Source organism: Pelodiscus sinensis, chromosome 20, assembly GCF_049634645.1.
Source record: "Pelodiscus sinensis isolate JC-2024 chromosome 20, ASM4963464v1, whole genome shotgun sequence".
NCBI classification, from domain to species: Eukaryota; Metazoa; Chordata; order Testudines; family Trionychidae; genus Pelodiscus; species Pelodiscus sinensis.
The window spans coordinates 17,658,327-17,673,915 of NC_134730.1; the positions used below are offsets into that span (position 1 = coordinate 17,658,327).

General features: G+C 38.7%; 1 protein-coding gene across 7 annotated transcripts in view; it reads left to right on the forward strand.

Moving 5' to 3' along the window:
* STXBP4 (syntaxin binding protein 4) overlaps positions 1-15,589 on the forward strand; it is a 161,063-nt gene that overhangs the window by 34,776 nt on the left and 110,698 nt on the right. For all 7 annotated transcript variants that reach the window (XM_075903819.1, XM_075903820.1, XM_075903822.1 and 4 more), the window contains 5 exons: positions 243-375; positions 6,036-6,142; positions 7,310-7,499; positions 10,175-10,253; positions 14,561-14,655. In XM_075903819.1, coding sequence (XP_075759934.1) covers positions 243-375; positions 6,036-6,142; positions 7,310-7,499; positions 10,175-10,253; positions 14,561-14,655 — 604 coding nt within the window. The remainder of the gene's footprint in view (positions 1-242; positions 376-6,035; positions 6,143-7,309; positions 7,500-10,174; positions 10,254-14,560; positions 14,656-15,589) is intronic.

The following is a 15,589-nucleotide window of genomic DNA, read 5'->3' on the forward strand; positions in this document are numbered from 1 at the left end:
ATTTTCTGTTTGTAATTGCTGAAATTACTATTGAAATTAGTAATTTTGTATTGAATAGAATGTGGTCTGTCTGAGTTTCCTGATTAAGCATCAGCCATTTATGTCAAACTAATTGTTGCAACACATGCATGAAGCCAGCAAGAGAAATAGTACACATGGATCTTCATTGCTGCTTTTTTCAAGCTCCACAGACTGTGTAACTGACCTTTTAATGCTAATTTTCTTCCCCCCCCCCCCCCTAGTGATAGTGTATTTCAGATTATCACTGTTTCCAAGGGAACAGGCTTAGGTTTGAACATTGTGGGAGGAATTAACAGAAATGAAGGCCCGTTGGTGTATATTCAAGAAGTTATCCCTGGAGGTGACTGTCATAAGGTAGATATTATGAAGTCCTTTTTTATTCATTGTTCCTTCCCAGGTGTCTCCATTTTTTCTTCATTTATTACCAACCTCAGAATAAATGGTCTCCAACATCAAGACTAGCAGCAAGCAAATCTATGAAACAGGGTTTTGCTAGGCACACTAAGCTATTTTTAGACAATGGCATCACCTTCAGTAAAGCATCGTGTCAACGGTCAATCTTTCCTTGTATTGAGTGCCCTGTATGGGAATGAGGAGACAAGTGTGTGTAGGGTATCCTCTTTCCCTCCTCTCTTCCATTTATCTATTTGGTAGTCAGAGGGTTTACAGGGCACTCAGGAGAAAGCTAGGGAAGGAATCCAATTCTTGTTCCTACTGGCATGCCGTAGTTGTATGATTGAGGCTGGTTGGTGAACAAGGTTAAAATTGGGATTGCCTGGTAGTCAGGATCTCAGCCAGCTACATATGAGGTGGAGGACATACGTATAAACTTTTGAATTTCTTTTTCTTCTCCCATTTCCTATGCCATTTTGTATCAGCAGGATGGCCCTTTTAACCATCCTACACTCATCACCATTGTGACTGATTGCCATTATTAATGAACCAGTCCATCTCCACAAGCAGCATAGATTGATGTCAATGCAGTGTCAGTGTAGACTCTGCACTGCTTACTGGCTCTAAACAGCTGTCCTGCAATGCCCCATGCTGACAGTATGGTCGATACAAACGCTCCTGGTGAAGAGTCAAGTGTAGACGCATACAAGTGATGGCTTTATGCCAATATAGATTGTCAACTTCATTTTGTAGTCTAGATGTGACCTTAATCGGAGTATCACAATTAAATACCAAGTGGAACAGATTGTTTGGCATAAGTAGTACACACATATTTCAAGGGAGCATTCAAGAGAAATACCCTTCCAGTCATTGGAAGAACAGAAGTTGGTGAGGGAAGCAGTTGGGGGGAAGGTTTTTAGTAGGTTATAGATTGTTGTAATAATTCATAAATACAGTATCTCTGTTCGGTCCATGATTTTTAGTGTCTAGCAAAGTTATGAATTTCAGATTATAGGCTCACCTTTTGAAAATGTTGTGCAGGTTTCCTTCAAGAATGAAGAGTCATTAAGTTTCCCACTCCAGAAGAAGAACTCTGTGTTAGAAGCTTGTCTCGCCCTAGCTGAAGTTGGTACAATAAAAGATATTTCACCCATCTTTTATTTCTAATATGCTGGGACTGACACAACTACAACAGCATTTCATAGAATAGTGGTTATTTTAACATATAAATTATTGATTGTGCCTGAAAAGCAAGGCATGAATGCTTAAAAACATTCATTGCACTTATAGTGATTTGTGCCCACAAAACTCTGCCTGTGCTTATTTGTGACCATGGATTTGTAGGAAGGATAGATTAAAGCCAGACTGAAGATCAGGAGCAAATTGGAATGCTTCCTTAAAACTGCTTCTTCATGAATAGCAATGATTTTTACTTTCATTCAGTCTTATTTTTATAGCTACCAAACACCTGTGTAAGTATTTATTTAAATTCTAATCTTGAAATTTTTCAATTTAAAATTCAAAATGTGATGTTTGTCATCTGAGTCCCCAGAGGGCAGCATTGTAATTTGTATTTTTGGGTACCAGAGGCAAATAAAAAGTAAGTTGTTTCCTTTGGTTAAAAACAAGCATTAAACAATAAAATATAAGTTATAAAATTGAGGTGAAAATATAAAGTGTTATAAACTTTTATATATTTGTTCTTTCTCCTGGAGCATATTTAGGGTTACTAATGATATTTTCCAAAATTGCATTTTACTGGGGATTTTTTTTATGAACTATGAAAAAAAGAATGATCCAAAGTGTCTATGTAATTAATTATGTACAGGTCCAGAAACACAGGTTCACCTTGAATGATTTTATTTCTGTATCATATATTGGTGAAGTATAGATTTCTAAAATCTTTGACCTTAAGCTATATACAGAATGATTAATAACCTGAATTCTCTATTATACTGTGATTATACCCATTCTAAATCTCATTTACATAGCTAGAAGAGAGTTAGGGGACTTCAGTGTAAATGAGACTACAGGCTCCCCTACTTAAAGTGTTGTCTCATAGCCATCTGTAACAGAAGTGGTATGTATGTGTGTTTACAGAATGCTGCAAATCAATCTGCTTCTCCCACCGAGCTAGTGACCACCTGTTGCAGAGGTGGCTCTTTCCATTGGCTAAGAGCATCTTCACTAGACCAGCTAAAGCTGCATAGGTGAAGCTATACTGATGAAAATATGTAGCGGAGACGTGCCCTCCATGTCACAATTAAATACTAGGCAGAAGAGATTGTTTAGCGTAACTAGTTAACACATATTCCAAGGGAGGGTTCAAGGTGAGGAGGCTCATTAGCATCTCTTCAGTAATGGACCAAAAAAGCAGAGATAATGGGTTAGAGATTTTTTGCAATAATTCATACATCCGGTGTCTTTATTAAGACTGTGATTTTTTCAGCATCTGGCAAAGGAATGAATTTAAGTTCCCAAGTTCATCTTTTGAAGGTCTTGAGCAGGTTTCCTTTGAGCATGAGGACTTTGAGAGATCAGATAGGGGAGTGATGGCTTTGTGAACAGTGTTCACTAACAGGTGATTTTTTTTGTCTTTCATCATTTTGTGAGGGCTCATTCAAGAGCACGGTGATTGTCTGGCTGTTTCACCAATATAGTTTTTATTGGGACATTAAGTGTACTGGGTGCAGTATGCCCCATGTTGTGATATGCATGTGTTTAGGACCTATGGATCTTGAAAAGTGTGTTGTGAGAGGTATTGATCATTGTAGTGGTCTACATCTACAGGTTTTGTCTCTGTTGTTCAGGCAGACTTTGGTGTTCCTTTAAGTTAGTGTATTGTGGTCTTGAGGAGCCTGCTTCTGATTATGAGCTTGGAGAGGTTGCGGAGGGGGTGTTTGAAGGCCAAAAGAGGGAGTTGGGAAAGATTTCTTGCAAGGGGTAGTCCCCATCAAATATGGGTGGTTGTTGTTAAATGATACCCTGTATGGATTTCAGTGTGGGATAATAGGCGACAAATAGGGTGGGTGGGTGGAGAGTTTCCCATACACACAATAAATTGAAGCAGGTTCTCTTGGTATAGTTAGGTGCCACTTCCATGATAGAAATCTTTACCTTAAAATGACAAGCCTGGGAACTTTAATTCGTAATTTTGACAGAAACTAAAAATTGTAGGCTTAATAAAGACACTGGATTTATGTCTTCTTATAAGACTGTAACCCACTAATCCCCTTTTTCCAGATGTGTCAACGGGTCACTTCAGTTTAAAAGGTCCTTTAGTAGAGTATGTGTTAACTCTGTGGTATCCAACATACAGCCATTAGCCACATATGGCTATTTGGCCATTTGAGTCTGGATATTTGGCCGGTTGAGTGTAACTAATTCACTTTAGCAGTAGCCACTATTCAGAACTGATTGGACATCACGGTGTTAACTACTTATGCTAAACAATCTGTTCCAGCTTGTACTGGTTGTGACACTCTTGAGTACCTTTTCCAGACCTGAAGAAGAGCTCTGTGCAACTCAAAAGCTTGTCTCTCACCAACACAAATTGGTCCAATAAAAGATATTATTTTACCCACCTTATTTCTCACTAATATGGCTACAAAACTGCAAAAAAAAAATTTTTCCTTCTTATTTCTGCAATTCTCTTCTGCTTTCACTGATGAAGTTTCAGTCTTTCCTCCCTTGTTCAGATGACTCTGATTCAGGGGTGCCTGAAAAGTATCTGGAGTATCTCTGAAGGTTGGGCTCTTTGAATAAAAATTTAATCCAGTTTAGAGATTAATTAACTGGCAGAAAAACTTCCCATAGTCAGAGATGTTGGTATTCCAACTTACAGCAAGTTCATTTCTGTTGTAATGCCACTGACATTTTTTATTGTATCAGAGATTTTATACTGACTCTGATCACCGTGGAAACTGAACGATTTCAACTGAGGAATTTCAATTCAGAGATGGATTCTTTGTCAGCAATATTTCCTTAATTTGCATTTTGCAATGTTAAATTCCTTTAACACCTGTGATAGACAGATGTGTTCATTCCATATCTGAGATTTTATTGTAAAAGTTCAAGTCATTGGACTTTGATATAATCTCTGTTGCAGTACCTGCTAGGTTAGGATTCTAACTCTACAACTTGTTCCATTCATTCAGAGAGCAGTCTGCCTTATGGGAGTCATGTTGTTTTGTAGTGGGAATCTGTGGCCATAAAAGGGGTCTACCCAGAGAGAGGAAAATGGCAGGATAGAATAATAGATTGGTGAAACACAATTTAATTCTAGTGTTGTGAAGAAGTGCTAACCAACCAATTGAATTTCAGTATTGTGTGTCAGAGTCCTTAGTCATTGTTTTATTTATTTCAATGTTAAGTAAAAGGCTAACCAAATGAGTGACTGAGGTTCTCCTGCTCACTCAAGCTGTCATGGAAACCAGACATATAGTAGCTATGTTCTCCTCTGTTTTACTTACATGATAGCAAAGCCAAAGAGCCTGAGCACAGACACAGAAATAGGACAGAATGGGGTGGAGATCCCTCACAACTGAAAAAGATGGGGATGGGGATAAGGGGTTTGGGTATAGGAGGGGGCTTTGGGCGGGGACTGAGCGAATTCGGGAGTGGAAGGGGGAATCATGGCTGGGGCATGAGATTGGGGTAGGGTGGGTAAAGACTCAGAGGGTGCAGGCTTCAGACTGCTTACCTCCTCAAGCAGCTCCTAGAAATAGTGGCATGTCCCCCTTCCAACCAGTTCCTATATAGAAGGTGAGCAGGCAGCTTTTTGTGCTGGGCCTCCCCATCATTCGCAGGTGCCATCCCTATGGCTCCCATTGGCTGCATACTGCACGGGTAGTTCTTGGGGCAGGGGAGCAGCACACAGAGCCACCTGATCGCACTGCTGTGTAGGAGCTGGCCGGGCAGGGGACATGCCTCTGCTTCCAAGAGCTACTTGGAGCAGGGCAAGCCGCAGAATCTGCTCCTCAATGGGAGCATGGGAGGGGGCAGATTAAAACAGCTAGTAGGATGGATACGGACCATGGGCTGTAGTTTGTCTCTCTCTGGTCTAGTTAATACTTAGTCCCCTGAACTGAGGCAGGACTGGACAAAATGACATCAAATCTTTCATTTCTATGCGTCTGTGATTTGTCAGGCAATTAATAATATAGCATTTATTAAGATGAATATTGTATATTTTGGTGGCTGGAAAATTGGTCATCATATTTTTCCCTTAAAGCAGTTACGATAGTGCATCTATAGCTTTTCTAGATGATAACAATTTTTCAATATTTGATACTAATTTATAAAACCAAAGTGTTGAATGTAGCATTCATAATTGGGTTTTTTTTGTGCCTTTTGAAATCTAGCACATATAACATTCTTCTATTACATACTTATTCTACTAAACAGCAGCATAAAACATGCATATTACTAATGGAAACTTCTAACTCACAGATATTAGCCATTCGTCCAATTAGAAAGTCTGGGCAGCCTTGACTGTTTCTTAAACCCATGAGTTCAAAAGTACATGTCAAACTGTTGCATTTGAAAGAACTTTCTAACTGCATTTTCATCCACAATCAATACAGAATGTCACACTTGGATTCTTTATTGTTACTGATTAGGATGGACGACTGAAGCCTGGAGACCAAATTGTATCCATAAACAAGGAATCAATGATTGGTGTCTCCTATGAAGAAGCAAAAAGTATAATCAACAGAGCAAAGCTTAGGTAATTATTGTACTACAACAGCTAAACCACGAAGTGAAATCTTGTATAAGTTTTCTTTTTCAACCATGTTTGAAGAAGGAGAAGATATATTCATGCTTCTGAAATATTAAATACTCATGTTACAGGAAACAAACTCAAATATGTTACTAATCAAAGTGATACAACATTGTTCAGAAAATTTCCTAGTTGAGACACAAAATCTACTCACCTGTCCTGTACCTTCATAACAGATGATAATGAGGAATGAAATAAAAACAAGTATCAAAAACATTCTCACTCCTCGTGCAGGACCGAATTAAGAAAGGGGCTGTAGAGGCTGCAACCCAGGGCCCCAAGCTTATGAGGGCCCACTCAGCCTGAGACATTGGGCTGCAGCCACTAAAGTCCCAGTGTTCTGGGCCAGCCCTTCCTGGTGGGGAAGGGGTGAAATGGCTCAGTATGCTGCCATTTCTTGTCCCTCCCCCAGATCTCTGGGCTGGAGCCAAGTCTGAGCACTGGGAGGCTCTATCTCTGCGCTGCACATGCCTGGAAGTTCTGCCCCTGCAACTCCCATTGGCCAGAAATCACGGTTAATGGGAGCTGTGGGGGGGTGCCTGTTGGTGAGCACAAAGCAACATAGGCCACACTGAGCCACCTGTTCCCCACCATCAACAAAGGGGAGCTATAACTGCACAAGATATGCACCCTGCATCCAAACCCCCAGCTCTAGCTCTGAGCTCCCCCACAAACACTAACTTCTTCCCAGGCCCCACACCCCAATCCTGAGCCCCCTCCTTCATCTTAACTCACTCCTAGACCACACAGCTCTACCCCAACTTTCTGCCCTGAGCCTGTTCCTGCACTCCAAAACCCTTGATCCTAGCTTGGAGCCCCCTCCCACTTGCACCCCAAATGACTCATTGCCAGCCCCACTCCAGGACCTGCACCCACAGTTGGAGCCCTCACCCACTCCTGCATTCACCCTCCTGACACAACCCCTTTTTGCACATTGAACCCCTCATTTTTGCCCCATCCCAGAGCCTAGGAGGCTCCTTAGTCTAATGGCCCTGGGTCCCCAGATGAGTTAACCTGGCCCTGCCCATGAGGCCTGGAAAAGTAGAATTTGGTTTATCGTTTTGTGAACAGTGTGGCATATAACATATGTAAAACATTTATTTTTAAATTTAGATCTGAATCTGCCTGGGAGATTGCTTTTATCAGACAAAGAGTTTTTCCCACTTACTCAGAAAATCCTCAAAGTCCTTGCAGTCTCTTGACATCTTCTGCTGGGTGTGGACAGCAACAGCCGCTACTAGCATTTAATTGTCTTTCACGTCCTAAGGAGAATCCCACTCCAAAGATGTCCACACCTTACACTGTGAGTTTTGTCTCTTGTTTTAAGACAAACTAAGTAAGAGATTAATTTTCTAAATTAAAGAAATCTTGTTGCACCTTTTCCCCCATATTTCAGTGTTAGATTAATGGCATATTTTTACTATTCCAGTAAATTTTTTGACACCTCAAAGCATACAGTTTTGTGGGATATTCAGAGGTTTCTGGTAGATGTGTAAGATGTATCTGGAATCAGCAGTACTCGCCAACTGAAGTCATTAATTGATTGGTTATCTGACCTCTCAGTTCAGTCTTAACTATGATCCTATGTTGTGAAATTCTTCTTTTAAAAATACCTTACTATTTCCATGTTATGTTTCGAGTATGGAGGAGATTTTGAATATTAGTGAAGAGTGAAGTATAAACTATTATTAAAAGATTTTTTGGAGTGCTTATTACCACAAACAAGTTTATCAGCTTAAACTGACAAATGAGAATTACAAGAGGCTGTCTACAGTTATTGAAATCAGAAACATTGTCATTTTTGTCAGGATTAAAATCAAACAGGAAACAAGCTCTGTACGCCTCACCAAAACAAAGCCAAAAAACCCCTAAACCACATAAAAAAGCATTTAGGCTAATGCAGCTCTTGGGCTCCAGCAAACCTCGTAGGTGGAGGGTTGAATTCCACTGTGGGGAACTCTCAGCTGAGAATATCTTTCCACTGATCATGCAATATTTAACTGATAACTGAGAGCAAGAGACTCCCATCTGATTTTAGCTGCTGAAACATTGTGTAGTGGTAAACCAGATAACACATGGAAACTTGGCAGTCCTTAGCAACTCTTTCCCTTTAGATTTCAAACCTTATTCCTTGCTGGCATGCCAGCTATCTGTGACTATTTGCTTTATTTACATGTATCCATTCTGGTATATAGTATATCTGCATAACTTGCTAGTATGAAACTGAGCACTAACTTGTATTAGTGAACGTTTCTTTGCTGTGTGAAATGTGTTTCTCTCCCTTGTTTTTGGAGACTGTTGACAAGTTCCTTCAATAAAGAAACTGGTTTCTAAAATAGTAGATTTTTATGCCTTTATATAATAATAGAGTTTAGAGAGGGGATATAGACAACTGTAAACCTTTGTGTGGAACTCACAGTTCTTGAGATGTTGTTTTATCACCCTGAAGAGAAAATATAAACAAATGTTTTAATTAATGTAGCACATCTTTAGTGCAAACAAAACTATTTTAGTGGCAATGGTGTGGAAGTTTTGAAAACGAGAGGAAAATGACTGTTTTAGAACTATCCTTTGCTTTCTGGTTTTTTTAAATATATGTCATTTATCATTCTATTTAGAAGTGAACAAAATATTCTCTTTGCAATTAATAATTTATAATAATTTATTATTATAATAATATAAGTTGCAATTATAAAGTTATTTTGTAGACTATGTAGTCAAGAGATGATTCCCCACTGTCCATATTTGAAATATATGCCTATGTATTCCTTTACAGAAACATCCTATATAGGGTGTAGCCTTGTTTGTGTAATGTTATGGCTCTGCCAGAGGGTTCCAAATACAGGCTGAACCTTTTTAGTCCGCATCTTCAGAACCTGACGGGTGCTAAACCACAGAATTTGCTGGACCATGGGAGGTCATTATTGTTTACCAGCATTACCAACACTTCCACTGCTTAATGTGCTTAAAAGACGTTTGGGGTGAATTAGAGCTAAATAACAGCACAGAACACTAAGAGCCAGGACTGGTTACTGTGTACGAATGTTGAGACCACAGGAAACTCTGCCACACCTGTGGTAAATAAACATCTGGCTAACTAAAACCATGCTGGACCATAGATATTGCCAGTCCAGAGAGTGCTGGACTAGAGAGGTTCAACCTGTATAGCTTACCAGGTCAAGTTCTACTGTGGTCCCTAATGACCTGCTGATATTTGATATGCTTAATTACTTGGTCAAGTTCCCTGTACCATGTCACATAAACTGTTACATCTATCTGCTGACTGGCAAAGAGGCAAAACAGTAGATAGACAATGAAAGGCAGTCACTTATGCAGTTATCACTAGCCCTGAAATGCATGTGAGGAAAACAAGATGAGGGGAAAACAAGTCCTGTAAAAAACCAGAGCAAGTGCTTCCACGGTATAGAAATTTTTCTCATACATTACATGATTTACAGCATACTGCACCCTATTAAATATATGGCAAAGTCTCCCTTTTCTATTTCAGTACTAGGCTTGATACTTTTAGTATAAACCTCATCAGTAATAATCCATAATACGTTTCTAATAAAATGTCCCATTTATGGGCTCTCTATTAAAATGTCTACATAATAAAAATCACACATGCTTTCTGAATTGAAAAATAACTCTAATTTAATTTAAAAGCCATAAAATTGTCAATGTGGGATATGCTTCAGACAGAGCATATTTACGTTGGGTTCAGTTAATTTTTTTAAAATTGTACCATATACAAAGGCACAGTAGATATACAACATAGCATTATCTTCTGAATGTCATTGTTTTTTATGGTGCCTGTCAGAGTTTGAATGTAACACAGTTTTTTGGCTTCAGTGTTCTTCCAGTATTATTTTAATCTACCCAGTCCCCCATTTTTTTAAAGGTTGACATGTGTTTCTAGACTGGTGTTTGACCTACTTTAGTAAATGTCATTTCATGACTTGTGATTTTCTTTCATAGATTAAAACTAAATTCAAGAAGAGAGACAAATCTCCAATTACTTCTACAGACAGCAGCCCTGCTGATGTGTCTGCCACTGGTAAACGATTATTTAATTCTTTTTTCCTCTATTTTTTTTTTTTTTTTTTTTTTTGCAATTACTCTTCCACAGAAAGTAGTACACAGTGTGACTTACTAGGCTTTGGCGGTGTGGGGGGAAGGTAGATGGGCCATTTTACTAGCAGTGAATAAAAGGCTAAATGGGGTGGATTGTTCAACAACCCCTGTCAAATATAATTTATGTTGGACAGTTTCTAGGACAAATAGTTGAAACTAAACAAACGTGAATGATTATGGCATTTCAGTACAGCACTAGTAATCAATAGATTCATTTGAAACCAGATAATGAGGACTTTCATATAAATCAAGACTAGGTTGCTACAGGAACAGTGCTTTCCCAGTTTGATAAAATGCAATAGACGAACATTGCTTGTACTTTTTATTTTTAATGGAGGGCAGATTTAAAAAAAAATTAGGAACAGAAATAATTGTTAAAGTGTCTTGTATGTTCTTTCAGTTATGTAGAGGCTCTTTTAATAAACTGTTTTTACTTAAAATACTGCTGTGGCATTTTCTGTCTGTATTTCAGAGCTGTAATGTTTAAAGGTGATAACCAAACTAATCATATCTCTAGATATATATATTTTGGAGGCGCTTAAGGAAAAAAATGTGGAGATCTGATCTTGTACAACAACCAGATGTGACTCAATGGTGATAAATCTCACAATGAGATTAACTGCATAGTATTTAAACTGGTGTTAAGTATGCTAATTGTTGTACTCTCTGTAATACTAGGCAGTAGACATACAGCCCTTTTACCAAGGTTCCCTCTAAGGGTACGTCTAGACTACATGCCTCTGGCGACTGGTAAACCTCATCCCAGGAGGCATACCTGGGTGGTCGACAAATACCTTTGATGTCTGCAGGGGAGCATCCAGACTATCGCGCTTAGCCGACAAACAGCTGATTAGCTGTTTGTCGGCTCAGCGCGGCAGCCATGTAAATTTAAATGAAGCGGTGATTATTTAAATCGCCGCTTCATTTTACTATGTCCGGTAGCCTAATCTACATGCCTCTGTCGCCAGAGGCATGTAGTCTAGACGTACCCTAAGTGTTCCCATCCTTGGGTAGAATACATTTTGTTACGTGTACTGAGGAATGTGCAGATGTGCACCACCAATAGAAACACATGCTATGCTGTACACTGTGAGCAGCTGTGGGCACTCTGCTAATCAGCTGGGCAGCACCTGAATCTCTGATCTCCCAAGTGCTCAGCTTACAGGGAACACTGCCTCTTACCCATTCCCTTGGTACAAATGGAGGCAGTGTGTCCATTACATCTACCTCTCTAATTGATCAGTCTACATGACATGACTAAAAATGCCAGTCTCATTTGTCAAGAGAGGAAAGGACCAACACAGAGGACCATAGTGTCACTCTACTGACTGTATCTAAAGTGCACTTGGCCTGTAGTAGCCTGTATCTAAAGTGCACTTGGCCTGTAGTAGCTATCTTAATTCCAAATGAAGGACTCTGATTGGTATCTTGATCAACTTTGCATAAGTAGAGACATTCTCTTAGGGGCTAACTGGCTGAATATCAATTTTTGCAACTGGAGGGATCACAGTATTTCATACAGCTTGAATTAAATAATCAGACCTCTCAGTCATACTGTCCATGAAAACTACATGACTAGATTAGATCAGAAGCATTGCAAGACAAAGGATACTCTGACCTACCGTTTAGGGCTTTTCGTTTAGCTAAAAGGAGAGGAGGCCATATGAGCTGAACCACTTCCATTCTTCTTTTCCCGACACAGACTCTTCTCAAACCAATGCATTTTTTAAATAAGGAATCTATGCAAGAGACAAAATAAAGTGTTGTGGTCTTAATGGGGATGAAAATATCCCACTTCTCTCCCTGCTCAAAAGAGTATGGCCCTACATCTGTTTTGATCACAGTTAAAGATTTTGGACATATGTGGTATAACAAATCTGGGAATCATCTTCCTTCTACCCCATTCATATACTACAGGGGACAGTGAGGGGAAGAAGGTGGTGAAATGCAGCCCTCTCAAGGGTTTAGTTTAGTGAGCATAAAGAGTAATTATGGGTCTAAGTGCCCATTCTTCAGTATTGGCACTTGCAGTTCAGTTGTAGTCATGTTGCTTCTGGGATATTTTATTGAATCAGCTCCTGCTGGTGAGAGAAACAAGCTTTTGAGTTTACAAAGAGCTTCTTCATGGAAGTATATCCCTGTGTGAGCTTGTCCTCTCCCCAGCAGAAATTGGTTTGATAAAAGGTATTTCCTCACCCACCTTGTGGCTCTCTAGTGTGCAGTTCAGTGAGGGGCAGATTCTCAGCTGGTGAAACTTGGTTGACTTCAGTCCACAAACAGAATTGAATTATTTGGATTAGCTCAGATGTAGTCAGTAAAATACAAGGCTGTGTCTACATTGTCACCCTTTTCCGGAAAAGGGATGCTAATGAGACACTTCGGAATTGCAAATGCCGCGGGGGATTTAAATATCCCCCACGGCATTTGCATGAACATGGCTGCCGCTTTTTTCTGGCTCGGGGTTTTGCTGGAGAAAAGCGCCAGTCTAGACGGGATCTTGCGGAAAATAAACCCTACTTTCAAGTAGGAATAAGGGATCTTACCATTTGACAACATGCCCTTGCCTGAAACTGCTTCTTCTGTCATACACCTCTTCTTCAAGGCTAATGGGAGATAAACATTCAAGAATTGAATAAAAAATTGCTATGATTAAGAAAAAAATCAGCATAACTTTAAGAAGTGCTTGAAAAAATTCATGCATAAAATCCATGATTCAGTAGTTTTGTGAGCTTAGTATCCACACAGTGACTTCAGGGGAGTTAGCTAGTCGTGGCTTGCTGTCTTTAGAATTGAATACAGCATGCCAGCACTATTAGTGTTACAGGATTCCAAAAAGATATTTTGTTTTACATCCTGAATATAGGGAGAATATAAATTAGTTTGAGATTGGACACAGATGTTTTGTGAATTATGAAATCCAGCTTTGTTTTGTGTTTTCTTTTGTTTCTACTCTGTGTTTTGAAGATGGTTCCAAGCTGCAGAGTTCTGAGTCAGATGCAGATTTTGGTTGGAGCCCTTCTCTGTCTCCTCGATGAAATAATAAAATAGGATCGGAACCAATTAAGAACACCATAGTTAATGTGTGTGATTGTTCCTTAGAATTTCAGGCCTTTTAATAAGTGTTTTGGACGCCTTTCTAAATTAGGAAATGTAATAACTTCACTTTAATGATCCTGTCCATAGCATGTCCCTCTTTGTTCATGGCCCTTTGCAAAAACTCAGATGGTGCTTTATTGTTTGTTCTATTTAAAATAAAATATTAATTCATCTAAAAGCTAAGTGAAGCTACAAGTTTTCTGCTCTGCGTATAGTTGGTGGTGAACGGCCCTCAAGAGTCTACTGCTATTTTCATAGTGTGCTAAGGTGTTTCTCCCATCAGACTGAGAAAGGAAGAATACTCTGCCAAAGCTATGGTTGATTTTTTCCTCAGTTTTCCCTGCAAAATAAAACTGTAGCAATAACTATGAAATCTGTGTTGGCTACTAATAATATTGGACTCACTTTTGCCAGCGTTTATAATTTGCATGCCAGGGAAACTAAACAATAGCACCAGAATCGTAATGTATTCATATATTGTTTAAATTATGGAAAATTGTTTCCCTCTTATCTGAAAGTAGGGGCCAGGGAGGTGGGGCACTGTGGGAACACAGTCCCTGGAGAAGGGGAGTTTCCCATTCCCACTAGGCAACAGGAGAAGACAGATGGATTCACTCCAGGCAAGATTATTAATTGAGCTCTGCTCCTCAGTGGCAAGACATAAGCCCTCCTCTTGACACAGTATCTTGTATATCCTCAGAGAATATTAGGACTGTCCAATTCCTTAGGTTGAACACCTGGTATTGACAGTTGTAGAAAAACTAAAACATGAGTCACATCTCTGAGGATTTTTTTGTTTGTTAATTCATAAATGTTTTCCCCACCTGTTTCTAAGTATAAGCCATGTGTTTCTGTTATGAGATGATCTCATGCTACTTACTTCTGTTCGTCTTTCCTTGCATTTTGAGGGATAGTTATAAAATGGCTTAACAGTGTCTATATTTCCTTTTTTGGGTATTTAATGAATATTTTAGTAATGTACCTTTTTAGCATTTAAGAAAAAAAGTTATAATGAACATTAGTGTTCATTCTGGCAATCAGGTGATTAGCTGGAATTATTTTGAACAGCAGGACTTCAGAACGCATTCTTCAGAGGGAAAAGTTCAAATTAACATACAATCTGTTGTCTCTTAGCTGTTGCTTCCAACTGGACTGATGATTATGGACCTCAAGAAAGGAAGTTTTCTCTGAGCCCCACTGTTCGTCTCAAATCAGAGAAACTAGAGATGGTAAATAGTGCTTAGTTTTGTTTTCTATTTTTTCCAAGATCAGTGAGTTTAAAATATCTAAAGAAAGTGTCTAGCAGGACTACTACATAAATAGGTTAAAAGAAAAGATTGTTTCCCAAATGTAGATCTTTCAGATGTTGTATCAATATTTGACTTTACTTGCTGAGCAAATAATTAAATAATTAATTAAAAATAGCTACAGAGGAAAGAACAAAGTGTCAAAGGCTCGTAAATAGAAAAAAATGCAAACAAAGTCTTTTTTTAATTAAAAAAAAAGAAGGAGCAAAAATTTAAGGAGAGAAATATTGAGATACTCACAAGGTGCATGGAGATATGATGAGTAAGAGAAGATTAAATGAGCCAAAGAAATTGAGCCTATCAAAGATGTAACCTTCTAAAGAAGATTTATGTGGGAAAAATAGAAAAAAGAGGAGAGAGATGTAGAAGGAAATAAGATGCACAGTAGTAGTATAGAAGGGCAGATCATATTTAAATTGCTGAAAGATGCAAAACATAGTTAAACTGATTCTTTCACTTTCTCTAACACTGTCATTTGTTCTGTCATTTTTATTTTTCTTGTATGACATAGCATGTTTCAGAATGAAATAACAGCAAACGAGCATATTTTTACCAACATTTTTATTTGTTTCTTGTTTTGATAATAAGAAAAAGGCATCAATAAAGAAGTTAAGGATAAGGAATGGAGTTCAAAGTAACAAAAATATCTTCCAATTACGCAGTTCATTTGAGAATGTTAGACTGCATTCTAAGAAGTTCAATTTATTCCTTTCCATGGTGAGACAATGCAATACAGAAGTCTGCAGTATTAGCATTATTTTAACTTAAATAATACTGAGATCATTGGAGCAAGAGGATCTAGTTGCGAGTTGAAGGAAATGTAGCTAAACAGTGAAATGTGTCTGGTGATCAGCCA